Genomic DNA, 14292 nt, shown 5'->3' on the forward strand with positions numbered 1-14292 from the left:
TATCTGGCCAAGTAAAGCCACACAAACACACACACACACACACACACACACACACACACACACACACACACACACACACACACACACACACACACACACATACACATACACATACACATTCACATTCACATTCACATTCGCATACACAAACACACACACACACACACACACACACACACGCGCACACACACACACACACACACACACACACACACACACACACACACACACACACACACACACAAACACTTTCACATTTCAGATGCATAAAGAGGTGCTGCTATGTGGTAGGAAAGGGAATGTCTCTCTCCACTGATGGGATTTTGCTTGTGACTGAGACATGTGATCATGAAAACAACGTCCCCACTGAGAACATCACAACAGCCACACACACATGCAGCCAAACACACACTCACACACGTAAGCAACTGCTGTCAGGTCCTTGACAATATACACTGTGGTTGATTAGCAGGGCTTCATTGATTCAGAGGAAGGTTCACGGCCTATCCACAACAGACCACTCGACCAGAATATTTTGGATGTAAAGCTCCACTTTCAAAAACATGCTATTCAAATGTATCAGCGACTACATGGAGTAAACTGTCACATAATGTTCTACTGCAGAAGTGTACTATGCCCAGCACCAATCACATCCAACAGATAATGAGCTGACCTCACAGTACACAGTTGTCTGCTCTGGCATCCACCCAGGTCATTGGCCCACCACACCACACACTGTACTGTAGTTAAGTGAAACATCTGGGAGGGCAGATTTCCAGTGTCGGGAGGACAAATGGATCACTGGTGTTCCAAAAACACAGAACATTTTATTAGATTACGGTACATCTGAATGGCTTATTTGTGTCTACGCACTTAGAAAAATTGTTTTTTTGGCTGTCCCCATAGGAGAACCCTTTTTGATTCCAGGTAGAACCCTTTTTGGATTCCATATAGAACCCTCTCTGGAAATGGTTCTACATGGAACCCACAGCCGAAGAACCCTTTAAGGTCCTAGATAGCACCTTTTTTCCTAATGGGTGGGGTGGGGTGGGGGGGGGGGGGGGGGATATTATGAGGAGTTAGAGGGAAAGATGAGGTGGGGTGAAAGGGGAGGCAGAGAAGGAATATTGTGAGGATGATGAGGAGTTTTAGGAGGAGGAAGACGAAGATGAGACTGAAGATTAGGGGGTGGAACTCACAAGGCATAGCATGGTGGTAGAGGTTAGCTCTGATGGTCTGTTGGAGCTCATGGTCGGGGGAGGACTTCTGAAACCTCAGGCTCAGGTAGTGCTTCAAGTCCTTGTTCAGCTTGTTACCTGCACAGGGAAACCACACGGGAACAATGGTTACGCCTCATTTCACAATACACAATTTGCATAGCAAATTTGAACATTTTGTGTGCCAGGTATTGGATCTGCATGTGCTTCAGCCCACTCCTCTGACTATTGTTGTCATGCCATACATGTGTTGTTTACCAAGAGATTACATGTTTCTTTTGGTTTCACAAGTAGCACATGTAATTCCTGTCTGGCAGTGGCAGTATATTCATTACACTCTGGTGAAGTCATCATTTTGGGACCAAATCAGAGCTGGTTGATTAGCAGCAGTGAATGTTTCAGCTGCCACATAGCTGATGGACCTCACCACGTCTGCTCAACTTCACCCACAGGCACAGAGAGAGAGAGAGAGAGAGAGAGGAGGAAGGAAGGAAGAAGAAAAGAGAAAGACAGAAATAGATAGAGAGAAATTGTGAGAGGGGGAAGTAGAGAGAGCAAGAGAGAGAAATGGATAGAAAGAGAAAGATAAGACAGACATGCACAAACAGCAAGCGAGGTGGGCTGAGGTAATTGAGAACAACAGTTCCCTGATTTGCTAAGAGCTGCCAGGTTCAGTCAGCGTCTGTCCAATCAGAGCCCCTGACGCGCTCCCTCTCTGCTGTGTTTGAATGAAGCACTCAGTCTCCCAGAAGGAGAGGAGTCACAATGGGGCCAGATGGCCAGGGCTCTCTCTCACGCCAGGGTCTCATTTAGGACCGTTTAATGATCTCCAAATATATCATCCATGTCTGGGGAGCTGGCCAGCCATTTTGGGGGCATTGGCCAGCATCTCTCCACACAGACCCCTGACCATGATGGAAGCTGCTTATTAATATACACTGCTCAAAAAAATAAAGGGAACACTAAAATAACACATCCTAGATCTGAATGAATGAAATATTCTTATTAAATACTTTTTTCTTTACATAGTTGAATGTGCTGACAACAAAATCACACAAAAATGATCAATGGAAATCAAATGTATCAACCCATGGAGCTCTGGATTTGGAGTCACACTAAAAATTAAAGTGGAAAACCACACTACAGGCTGATCCAACTTTGATATAATGTCCTTAAAACAAGTCAAAATGAGGCTCAGTAGTGTGTGTGGCCTCCACGTGCCTGTATGACCTCCCTACAATGCCTGGGCATGCTCCTGATGAGGTGGTGGATGGTCTCCTGAGGGATCTCCTCCCAGACCTGGACTAAAGCATCCGCCAACTCCTGGACAGTCTGTGGATGGAGCGAGACATGATGTCCCAGATGTGCTCAATTGGATTCAGGTCTGGGGAACGGGCGGGCCAGTCCATAGCATCAATGCCTTCCTCTTGCAGGAACTGCTGACACACTCCAGCCACATGAGGTCTAGCATTGTCTTACATTAGGAGGAACCCAGGGCCAACCGCACCAGCATATGGTCTCACAAGGGGTCTGATGGCAGTCAGGCTACCTCTGGCGAGCACATGGAGGGCTGTGCGGCCCCCCAAAGAAATTCCACCCCACACCATGACTGACCCACCGCCAAACCGGTCATGCCGGAGGATGTTGCAGGCAGCAGAACGTTCTCCACGGCGTCTCCAGACTGTCACGTCTGTCACATGTGCTCAGTGTGAACCTGCTTTAATCTGTGAAGAGCACAGGGCGCCAGTGGCGAATTTGCCAATCTTGGTGTTCTCTGGCAAATGCCAAATGTCCTGCACGGTGTTGGGCTGTAAGCACAACCCCCACCTGTGGATGTCGGGCCCTCATACCAACCTCATGGAGTCTGTTTCTGACCGTTTGAGCAGACACATGCACATTTGTGGCCTGCTGGAGGTCATTTTGCAGGGCTCTGGCAGTGCTCCTCCTGCTCCTCCTTGCACAAAGGCGGAGGTAGCGGTCCTGCCGCCGGGTTGTTGCCCTCCTACGGCCTCCTCCACGTCTCCTGATGTACTGGCCTGTCTCCTGGTAGCGCCTCCATGCTCTGGACACTACGCTGACAGACACAGCAAACCTTCTTGCCACAGCTCGCATTGATGTGCCATCCTGGATGAGCTACACTACCTGAGCCACTTGTGTGGGTTGTAGACTCCGTCTCATGCAACCACTAGAGTGAAAGCACCGCCAGCATTCAAATTCCAGCAGGTATATCTCACTAGTCACCCCCAAAACCAATTCTTTCTTTGGCCGCCTCTCCTTCCAGTTCTCTGCTGCCAATGACTGGAACGAACTACAAAAATCTCTGAAACTGGAAACACTTATCTCCCTCACTAGCTTTAAACACCAACTGTCAGAGCAGCTCACAGATTACTGCACCTGTACATAGCCCACTTATAATTTAGCCCAAACAACTACCTCTTTCCCAACTGTATTTAATTTATTTATTTATTTTGCTCCTTTGCACCCCATTATTTTTATTTCTACTTTGCACATTCTTCCATTGCAAAACTACCATTCCAGTGTTTTACTTGCTATATTGTATTTACTTTGCCACCATGGCCTTTTTTGCCTTTACCTCCCTTCTCACCTCATTTGCTCACATTGTATATAGACTTGTTTATACTGTATTATTGACTGTATGTTTTACTCCATGTGTAACTCTGTGTCGTTGTATCTGTCGAACTGCTTTGCTTTACCTTGGCCAGGTCGCAATTGTAAATGAGAAATATGAGAAATGAGAAATGTGAAATAAAAAAAAAAATAAAAAAAATAAAAAGTGACCAAAACATCAGCCAGGAAGCATATGAACTGAGAAGTGGTCTGTGGTTATCACCTGCAGAACCACTCCTTTATTGGGGGTGTCTTGTTAATTGCCTATAATTTCCACCTGTTGTCTATTCCATTTGCACAACAGCATGTGAAATTTATTGTCAATCAGTGTTGCTTCCTAAGTGGACAGTTTGATTTCACAGAAGTGTGATTGACTTGGAGTTACATTGTGTTGTTTAAGTGTTCTCTTTATTTTTTTTGAGCAGTATATTGTAATGACACTATTCAATGTGTATAGATCGTTAAAAACATAATACAACAAGTTTAACATGAACAGTCATATTAAATAATAACAGATTTATTTGTTATAATTTTTTGAAGAAAATGGGGTATTTTATAGCTACAATATGTAACTTTCTGGGTGACCCGAGCAAATTTGCATAGACATGTGAGTTATAGATCAGTTCTATGTGTGGTATTTCTATGCTTCCCGTTCTTAAGTATCGTTTTTGCATCTTTTATTTTGGGTTTTGTACACCAGCTTCAAACATCTAAAAATACTATATTTTTAGTTATGAAAAATATATTTCACAGCGGTTTAGATGGTACAATGATTATCGACACAATGATTGCTTGTTTTGTCACAAACTGAAATTAGGCAAACTATTTGAATTTTAGCAACCATGAAATGGCAGAGCTTTGTCTGCATAGTGCATCTTTAAATGGCTGGTTATATTATTAGAAAGGAAAAGTTTAGTTCTTCGTAGCTAAAATGTGTTCACCATTTGAGAGTATATACCACTTACTAGTAGCCAAGTTCAGCAAATCAGCTACTCAGAGATGAATTCATCTTCTGATTATAACTAATCAACTAATTGAGGTTATGATTATTATTTGACCCCCTGATTAGTTAGAAACAAAATGATTTGGGAACAAAAGCCTGCTCATAGATATAGAACAGAACAGATTGGCCTATCGAATAAAATAGATATAGAACTGTTTCAGACAGACAGACATCTGTCACACAGCCGTGTGGCCCTGCATCACGTCCACTTCCCATGGACTCACACAGCTTAACCACAGACCACACATAAATCTATGTCCACCCCAACCAACCTGTTCACAACTTACAGTACAGACTCACTTTCAGTTTTACCAATGCAACACCCACAACCCTAATGCAACCTCTGGCCTATATACACTTAGAAAAAAAGTTTACAAAAGGGTTCTGCAGCTGTACTTACAGGACCTTCAAACTCCACTCTGGACCTGGAAGCCAGTTCCACTGCATGTTTTCCCATTGTTCCCCTCTAACCAGGAACTGATTTAGACCTGGGACACCAGGTGTGTGCAGTTAATTATCAGGCAGAACAGAAAACGAGCTGGCTCCCAACCTCGTGGGGTAAGAGTTGACTACCCCTGCAGAAGTAGATGCCTTTGTGGGAAAAAAAATGGCTCTACCTTGAACCAAAAGGGTTCTTCAAAAGGTTATCCTACAGTATACACTTTTCTAAGAGTGTACTGTATACCCGAGGCACAGCATCTCAATGCTAGAGGCGTCACTACAGACCCTGGTTTGATCCCGGGTTATATCACAACCGGCTGTGATCGGGAGTCCCAAAGTGCGGGGCACAATTAGCCCAGCATCGTCCGGGTGAGGGAAGGGTTTGTAAATAAGAATATGTTCTTAACAGACTTGCCTGGTTAAACAAAAACATAAAGAAATATAGCACCAAGGAGTCCTCACAAATACAGAATCAAAGGGAACATTATCAAATTACCATTCCATCCCAGAGAATAAACAACAATATTCAGTTTAGCCTAAACTCATAGAAATACAACCATTACATGTTGTCAGGGTAGGAATCTGAAACACTGCCCAGCAGCTAGCGTGCTCTGCTGTATTTTTCCGTTCCCCTACACACACAGCCCTCTGTGTAATTCTGGGCGAGCAAGGCACAGTCAGGTAATTGTTACCTAGCAACCAGCCAGTCCTGACAACCATCGTTATGGTCCCTGCTAGGCAAGCAGCCTGCATTCAGACTAAAAACATTTAGAAATACAAGCTAGCACAAACACACATCAGTGTGCACACACACACATCAGTGTGCGCATGCACGCACGCACGCACGCACGCACGCACACACACACACACACACACACACACACACACACACACACACACACACACACACACACACACACACAGGTCAATGGACAAGGTTTACTCCTCTAAAACATGGGTACATTAGATGTGTCATAGGGATAAAATGTCTTATAATCGCTATCATCAGAATAGTCGTATACATGTGATTTACCATCACTCATGAAAAATACTCAACATCTTCCTCAATCCTGAGCCCCAGTAGTATCCCCTAGGTGGGGACCACCATTAGGCATTACATCACCTCTCCTGTGGCTGGGGAGAGCTGGTACAGAGCTGGAACAGAGCAGGCAGGGTGCAGGCAGCCCAGGTGTCATGCCCCATCAATGATGAAGTCATCAAATATTTAAGATTTTCAAGGATTTACAGCCATGTGCAGCAGGGATTATTTCAAACACAGTGTGTGTGTGTGTGTGTGTGTGTGTGTGTGTGTGTGTGTGTGTGTGTGTGTGTGTGTGTGTGTGTGTGTGTGTGTGCGTGCGTGTGTACCTGCATGAGATTGAGAGTGTGTATGTGCTGCTGATTCTCTCTCTCCACACAGACACAGTTAAATAAACACACAGAGAAATTCCATACACATTTGCACACACAGGAATGAGACAAGCATGACCACTGCTAACATTTACCAAATCGAAAATCAACGCAACCGCCATACATGCACACACAAGAGACGTTGATGTTTCAATATTCTTCGATTGTCCTGATCCCATTTTTGATAGACAATGAGTTCATCAGTGATGGAGTGGGAAGCCGAGGCAAATCCCTCCAAGAACACTCTGCCCCAGATAAGGAGTTGAGGAACACACAGAGGTCAAGGAGACATCTCTACACACACACACACACACAGTCTCTGCTTCTCCCTGACAGACATGAAGGGTGCGTTCATAAATTCACTCTTGCTATCTACTCCGATTTCAGAGCACTCTCGTCTGAGTGTGCCAGAGTGCAGAATAACTGATTAATTTACGAATGCTGAAAACCCGCTGAATATGTCCGGTGTTAGGGAGGAGGTGAGGCCACTCGGAGGAGTGTGGTGTCAGGAAAACAACCTCTCACTCAATGTAAACAAAACAAAGGAGATGATCGTGGGCTTCAGGAAACAGCAGAGGGTGCACCCCCCTATCCACATCGATGGGACGGTAGTGGAGAAGGTTGAAAGTTTTAAGTTCTTCGGCGTAGGTCAGTACAGGTGCATCAAAGCTGGGACCGCGAGGCTGAAAAACAGCTTCTATCTCAAGGCCATCAGACTGTTAAACAGCCATAACTAACACAGAGGCTGCTGCCTACATACAGACTCAAATCATTGGCCACTTTAATAAATGGATCACTAGTCACTTTAAATAATGCCACTTTAATCATGTTTACATATCTTACATTACTCATCTCATACTGTATTTTAATATCATCTATTTCATCTCATCTCTGCCGCTCGGCCATTGCTCATCCATATATTTATATGTACATATTCCTATTCCATCCCTTTAGATTTGTGTGTATAAGGTAGTTGTTGTGGGACTGTTAGACTACTTATCAGATATTACTGCACTGTTGGAACTAGAAGCACAAGCATTTCGCTACACTCACATTAACATCTGCTAACCATGTGTATGTGACTGATAAAATTTGATTTGATTTTAAACGTAGGCAAAAAACATAATTAAATTGTTGCCAGCAGCACAGTTAGTCACCAACACTCTGGGTAACATGAAAAGAGCCTAATCAGCTCTGCTAAGGCGAGAAAAATAGAGTGAGGTGCTCTCTCATTTGTGTCTGGAAATAGCTAGCAAGCTAACTAACTTCAGCCAGTTATCTTGGGTGCTTGACTGCCATTGTGAGGTCAGAATGCTCCAATCAACCCTACTCCTTGGCCAGAGCGTCCAGTGTGCGCTCTGAACGCTCAGAGAGCGAAACCCTCTGAATTTACAAACAGACAATATGACAAGGCACTGAATTTAAGAACAGCCAGAGCGCACTCTGAGCGCTCTCTGACACTCCAGAGTGAATTTACAAACACACCCGAACAGAACAGAAACAAACACCAGGGTTAATTCTTAATTGAGTTGGCACTGGCTCTTTACTTCAAATTAAATTCTGGAAATTTAATTGAATTGGAACACCCCACAGGTAGCGGAATTGGAATTTAATTTGAATTAAAGGAAGCGTAATTTATTTAAATGGAATTCAATGAAATTCAAACTGCTTCTTTATTCTACACATCACCATAGTAATGTTTATTTTGACGTCATGAATGTTTACCATTTCAATACCATGTAGCATAATGTTGAAACATTTCATTTTTAAAACTCATACTTCCAAAACAGTTTAAAAGAAATACAGTGGTCTGGAAATATTCTATAATATTTAAACATTCCCTTAATCTTTTTAAATACATTTCCAAGAGTGCATTAAGATTAAACAGACCAAGCAGACCAGGCTGTGGTTTGGGATTTAAGTAGTCAATGAAAGAAGTAAAAAAATTCTTCCTTAGTTGTACATTTTCTCAAAATCTAATGGTACAGCCTAGACTTGATCCAATATCTTAAGAAGTTGAACATGTTATTACACCAACCTTGTGAAATTGACAAACTGACACATTTTCATTTTCTTTAAAAACAACTTTATATCGAAGAAGTGTTTTCGATTTGACAACCTGCACATGCTCAGTTCAGCGCGGTTAGACATGAGGACGTGTTTCTATGCATGAATGAGATTAACTAACCAGTGTTTCTGCCTATCTTCATACAGTACTGTCTTTGACTGCAGTTTGGAAGGGAACAAGCTAACGTCTCATGACAATGAAAAATACTGTTTGACATCTTTGAGTTATAATCAAACTAGTATTGGAAATGGTATGTGTATTCTTTGCATGAATAAGTGTCATATCCATTTGATAAAACATTTGTCAAATGAAGATGGCGCTGCAGTGGATAGCAGGCTATGACCGAAAACAGCTTCTGGAGATCAGAACAGCGATCACTAACCTCAATTCGTATGACAATTTATACATTAACGAGTCGGCAGCTCTGGACATTCTGCTTACTCTGTACCAGGCCCTAGTCCCTGGGACTCGAAAGTGGAAGCTACGGCACAAAAAAGGCAGACGTGCAGGCATCCTGACAAGACGACACTGGCAAGCAAATAAACCGCCTCTACCCTCCGTTCTGTTGGCAAACAGTCCAGTCACTAGAGAACAAACTGGATGAGCTCTGTTCGAGACCAGCCTATCAACGGGAAAAGAAGAGGAGAGCTGCACACTCTAGGAGCTCAGACGCAATAGTTTAATATCAACGTTTGAAAACCAAGCTATCTTCATCAGGGTATAATGAGTAACAATGCGGGTCACTAGTTTATATAGAGTTTGAAAGGACACACACAGGTGTCTATAATCATGGCCAGCTGTGGCTTGATTTAATTGGTTGATTTACAGATATATATAGAACATGTAAAAAAATAATGAATGGATAACATATGATCATAGATACAACTTGGCTGCATAGGCCTACAAACATTATTTACAATAGATAACAAAAACACAAGAATCACAAGAATGGCTTCAGATCAAAGTCTACATTGAGACCTCGAAGGGAGCAAGGGTCTTTAAATTAAAGATCCAGGCAGCCTCTCGTTTTAACAGCCAATTGTCAAGGTCACCCCCTCTCCTAGGGAGGGTGATGTGTTTTATGCCGCTATAGCAAAGGGACAACATAGAGTGGTTCACTTCCAAAAAGTGGGCCGCAAATGGGTACATGGAGTTTTTCCACCTAATGGTGCTACGATGCACAGAGATTCTTACTTTTAGTTACTTAATTTTGCCCACATCATTTTTACCACAAGGACAAGTTATAAGATAAATAACTGCCTTGGTGGAACACGTGATAACACCTTTGATTGGGATCTGTTTGCCTGTTTGGGGGTGTTTGAAGGATCTACATTGGTAAGTGCCATTGCATTGAGCGCAGCCATTACACTTGTAGTTTCCACCTGGCGCAAGGAGACGTTGTGCGGGGGTATTTTGGGATGGTAAATCAGAGGTTACCAGTTGAGAATGCGACCAATGGAGGGTCCAGAAACACATTACCGATACTGTCATCGGATCTTAGAATGTGCCAATGTTTGTGAACGATTCCCTTAATTTGTTCAGAGCACATTGGATGGCGCGTAGTAAGAATGCAATAATGCTTCTTTTTGCGAGACTTTGCTTGAAAGAGATTATGTCTCGATTTGTTTTGTATTTTCTCAACAGCAGTATTGATCTGACCATTTTAGGACCCCCTTTTGTTGAATTTTCTTTGCATCACAGCCATGGTTCTGTGGAAATCTGATTGTTTTTTGCAAATTCTTTTGATTGGACAGAATTGCCTGTAGGGTAAGCTGTTTTTCAAGGGAAGCAAGTGACAGCTATCAACCCTCAACAAACTGTTACAATCAGTGGGTTTCCTGTAAATATCTGTGTATAGAACATTATCCTCACACAAAATCAAAAGATCAAGGACACTTACTTGTTGTGTGTCAGATTGCATAGTGAATCTCAGGTGCTCAGAACAAGAGGTAAGAAGCATGGAATGCCTTGAGCTGTTTTGTATCACCCTCCATAAAACCAAAATATCATCAATGTACCGTTTCCAAATAATAATGTTTTTTGAGAGGATTGACGATTTATTGTTTCACCATGCATCCCACGTACAAATTAACATAGTTAGGAGCCATAGGGGGTCCCATAGCAGTACCCTTCATCTCGATAAAAAAACATGTTTGAAACATCAAATAGTTGTGTGTGAGTACTATTTCAGCCAATGTTATAATACATGACCTGGGGGGTAGTTCAATTGGGTCACGTTGCAAAAGAAAATGTTCCATGGCATCAATACTTCCCTCGTGTGGAATATTAGTGTATAACGACTAAACATCAACAGTTAATAACAAGGTATTCTTGTGGTTTTGTTATCTATTGTAAAGAAGGTTTGTAGGCCTATGCAGCCAAGTTGTATCTATGATCATATGTAATCAATTCATGCTTCTTTTTTTAATATATTTTTTTACATGTTCTATTTCTATAAATCAACCAATGAAATCAAGCCACAGCTGGCCATGATTATAGACACCTGTGTGTGTCCTTTCAAACTCTATATAAACTAGTGACCCGCATTGTTACTCATTATACCCTTATGAAGACAGCTTTGCTGTCGGAAAGTTGGTATTCAATTATTGCATCTGAGCTCCTAGAGTGTGTAGCTCTCCTTTTCATTTGACGTGTTCTACTCTGCTAGCCAGCACCTCGCCAAACCAGGTGTGCGTTTCTTTCGCCTCCACATATCCTATCAACGAGACCTGAAGAACTGTAATATTCTATGTTTCACAGAGTTGTGGCTGAACAAGGACATGGATAATATACATTTCGCTGGCTTTTCAATGCATCCCAGAAGCTCTCAACCTGCTCCACTACAGCCCCGTCGATGAAAATGGGGGCGTGCTCGGTCCTCCGTTTCCTGTAGTCCACAATCATCTCCTTTGTCTTGATCACGTTGTGGGAGAGGTTGTTGTCCTGGCACGTCACGGCCAGGTCTCTGACCTCCTCCCTATAGGCTGTCTCATCAATGTCGGTGATCAGTTCTACAACTGTTGTGTCATCGGCAAACTTGATGGGGTTGGAGTCTTGCCTGGCAATGCAGTCATGAGTGCAGGAGGGGACTAAGCATGCACCCCTGAGGGGCCCCCATGTTGAATATCAGCGTGGCGGATGTTTTGCTACATACCCTTACCACCTGGGGGCGGCTCGTCAGGAAGTCCAGGATCCAGTTGCAGAGGGAGGTATTCGATCCCAGGGTCCTTAGCTTAGTGATGAGCATTAAGGGCACTATGGTGTTGAACGCTGAGCTGTAGTCAATGGACAGCATTCTCACATACAGTGCCTTGCGAAAGTATTCGGCCCCCTTGAACTTTGCGACCTTTTGCCACATTTCAGGCTTCAAACATAAAGATATAAAACTGTATTTTTTTGTGAAGAATCAACAACAAGTGGGACACAATCATGAAGTGGAACGACATTTATTGGATATTTCAAACTTTTTTAACAAATCAAAAACTGAAAAATTGGGCGTGCAAAATTATTAAATTATTATAGGTCTACACTTGTTGTATTCGGCACATGTGACAAATATAGTTTGATTTGATCTGCTTCATCTGACCACTTCCGTATTGAGCAAGTCACTAGTGCTTCCTGCTTGATTTTTTGCTTGTAAGCAGGAACTAGGAGGATAGAATTATGGTCAGATGTGCCAAATGGAGGGTGAGGGAGAGCTTTGTCTTTGTCTCTGTGTGTGGAGTAAAAGTTGTCTAGAACTTTTTCCCCTGTGGTTGCACATTTAACATGCTGGTAGAAATAAGGTCAAACGGATTTAAGTTTCCCTGTATTAAAGTCCCTGGCCACTAGGAGCTCCGCCTCTGGATGAGAGTTTTCCTGTTTTCTTATGGCCGTATACAGCTCATTGAGTGCAGTTTTAGTGCCAGGATTGTTTTGTGGTGGTATATAGACAGCTGTGAAAAATACAGATGAAAACCCTCTTGGTAAATATTGTGGTCTACACTTTTTCATGAGATACTCTTCCTCAGGCGAGCAAACCTTGAGACTTCCTTAGATTTCATGCAACAGCTGGTGTTTACAAAAATACATATGCCGCCACCCCTTGTCTTACCAGAGGACGCTGTTCTATCCGGCCGAAAAAGCTTAAAACCCGCCAGCTGTATGTTAATCATGTCGTTGTTCAACCACGACACGGTAAAACATAAGATATTACTTTAACTTTTTTTTTTATGTCCCGTTGGTAGGATATACCTGATCATAGTTCATTTATTTTAATATTGAATGATTGTACGTTGGCTAATAGGACCGATGGTAAAGGTAGATTACCCTCTTGGTCCACGATACCTCCGTCTCTTTCTCCTGCAAATGACGGGGATCAGGGCCTTGTTGGGCATCTGAAGTAAATCCTTCCCATCCTACTCGTTGAAGAAGAAGAATTCCTCCAGTACGGGGTGAGTAATCGCTGTCCTGATATCAAGAAGCTCTTTTCGGTCATAAGACACAGTGGCAGAAACATTATCTAAAAAATAAGTTACAAATAACACAAAAAAACATACACAATAGCACAATTGGTTACGGGATCGGCAGCCATCTCCTTCGGCGCCATCCTCTCATTCTCCATTTTCCATGCATAAGAGCACCAGCTGTTCTGGGCGACTGTGATCTCACTCTCCATAGCCGATGTGAGTAAGACCTTTAAACAGATTAACATTCACAAGGATACATTTTTAACCTCTCCCTGACACAGTCTGTAATACATACATGTCTCAAGCAGACCACCATAGTTCCTGTGCCCATGAATGCCAATGTAACCTATTTAAATGACTATCGCCCATAGTACTCACATTTGTAGCCATAAAATGCTTTGAAAGAAGAATCATGGCTCACATCAACACCATAATCCCTGACACCCTGGACCCATTCCAAATCACATACTGCCTCCAACAGATCCATAGATGACGCAATCTCTATTGTACTCCACACTGCCATCTCCCACCTGGACAAGAGGAACACCTATGTGAGTAAGCTGTTCATTGACTACAGCTCCGAGTTCATCACCATAGTGCCCTCCAAGCTCATCACTAAGCTCATAACCCTGGGTCTGAACAACTCCCTCTGCAACTGAATGACCTTCTGACGGGCCACCCCCAAGTGGTGAGGGTAGGCAACAACACATCCGTCTCACTGACATTCTACACGGAGCCCCTTAGGGGTACGTATTTAGTTCCCTCCTGTACTCCCTGTTAACCCACGACTGCGTGGCCGAACAGGACAACACCAGGTCCGTGACCTGGCAGTATGGTGCCAGGACAACAATCTCTCCCTCAACATCAGCAAGACAAAGGAGATGATTGTGGACTGCAGTAAATAGAGGGCCAAGAACGCCACCATCCACACCAATAGGGCTGTAGTGGAGCGGGTTGAGACCTTCAAGTTCCTCTGTGTTCACATCACTAAGGAATTAACATGGTCCACACACACCAACACAGTCAGCACCTCTTCCCACTCAGGAGGCTGAAACGATTTGTCATGGGCCTTCAGGT

At 43.2% G+C, this 14292-nt stretch overlaps 1 protein-coding gene across 19 annotated transcripts in view; it reads right to left on the reverse strand.

Annotated features, from left to right (window-relative positions):
* Nucleotides 1-14292, reverse strand: part of LOC110491133 (membrane-associated guanylate kinase, WW and PDZ domain-containing protein 1) — a 211666-nt gene that overhangs the window by 126325 nt on the left and 71049 nt on the right. For all 19 annotated transcript variants that reach the window (XM_036947464.2, XM_090203674.1, XM_036947465.2 and 16 more), the window contains exon 2: nt 1200-1316. In XM_036947464.2, the coding sequence (XP_036803359.2) occupies nt 1200-1316 (117 nt within the window). The remainder of the gene's footprint in view (nt 1-1199; nt 1317-14292) is intronic.

This window comes from Oncorhynchus mykiss, chromosome 16 (genome assembly GCF_057628025.1).
Source record: "Oncorhynchus mykiss isolate SJ-2025 chromosome 16, ASM5762802v1, whole genome shotgun sequence".
Lineage (NCBI taxonomy): Eukaryota > Metazoa > Chordata > Actinopteri > Salmoniformes > Salmonidae > Oncorhynchus > Oncorhynchus mykiss.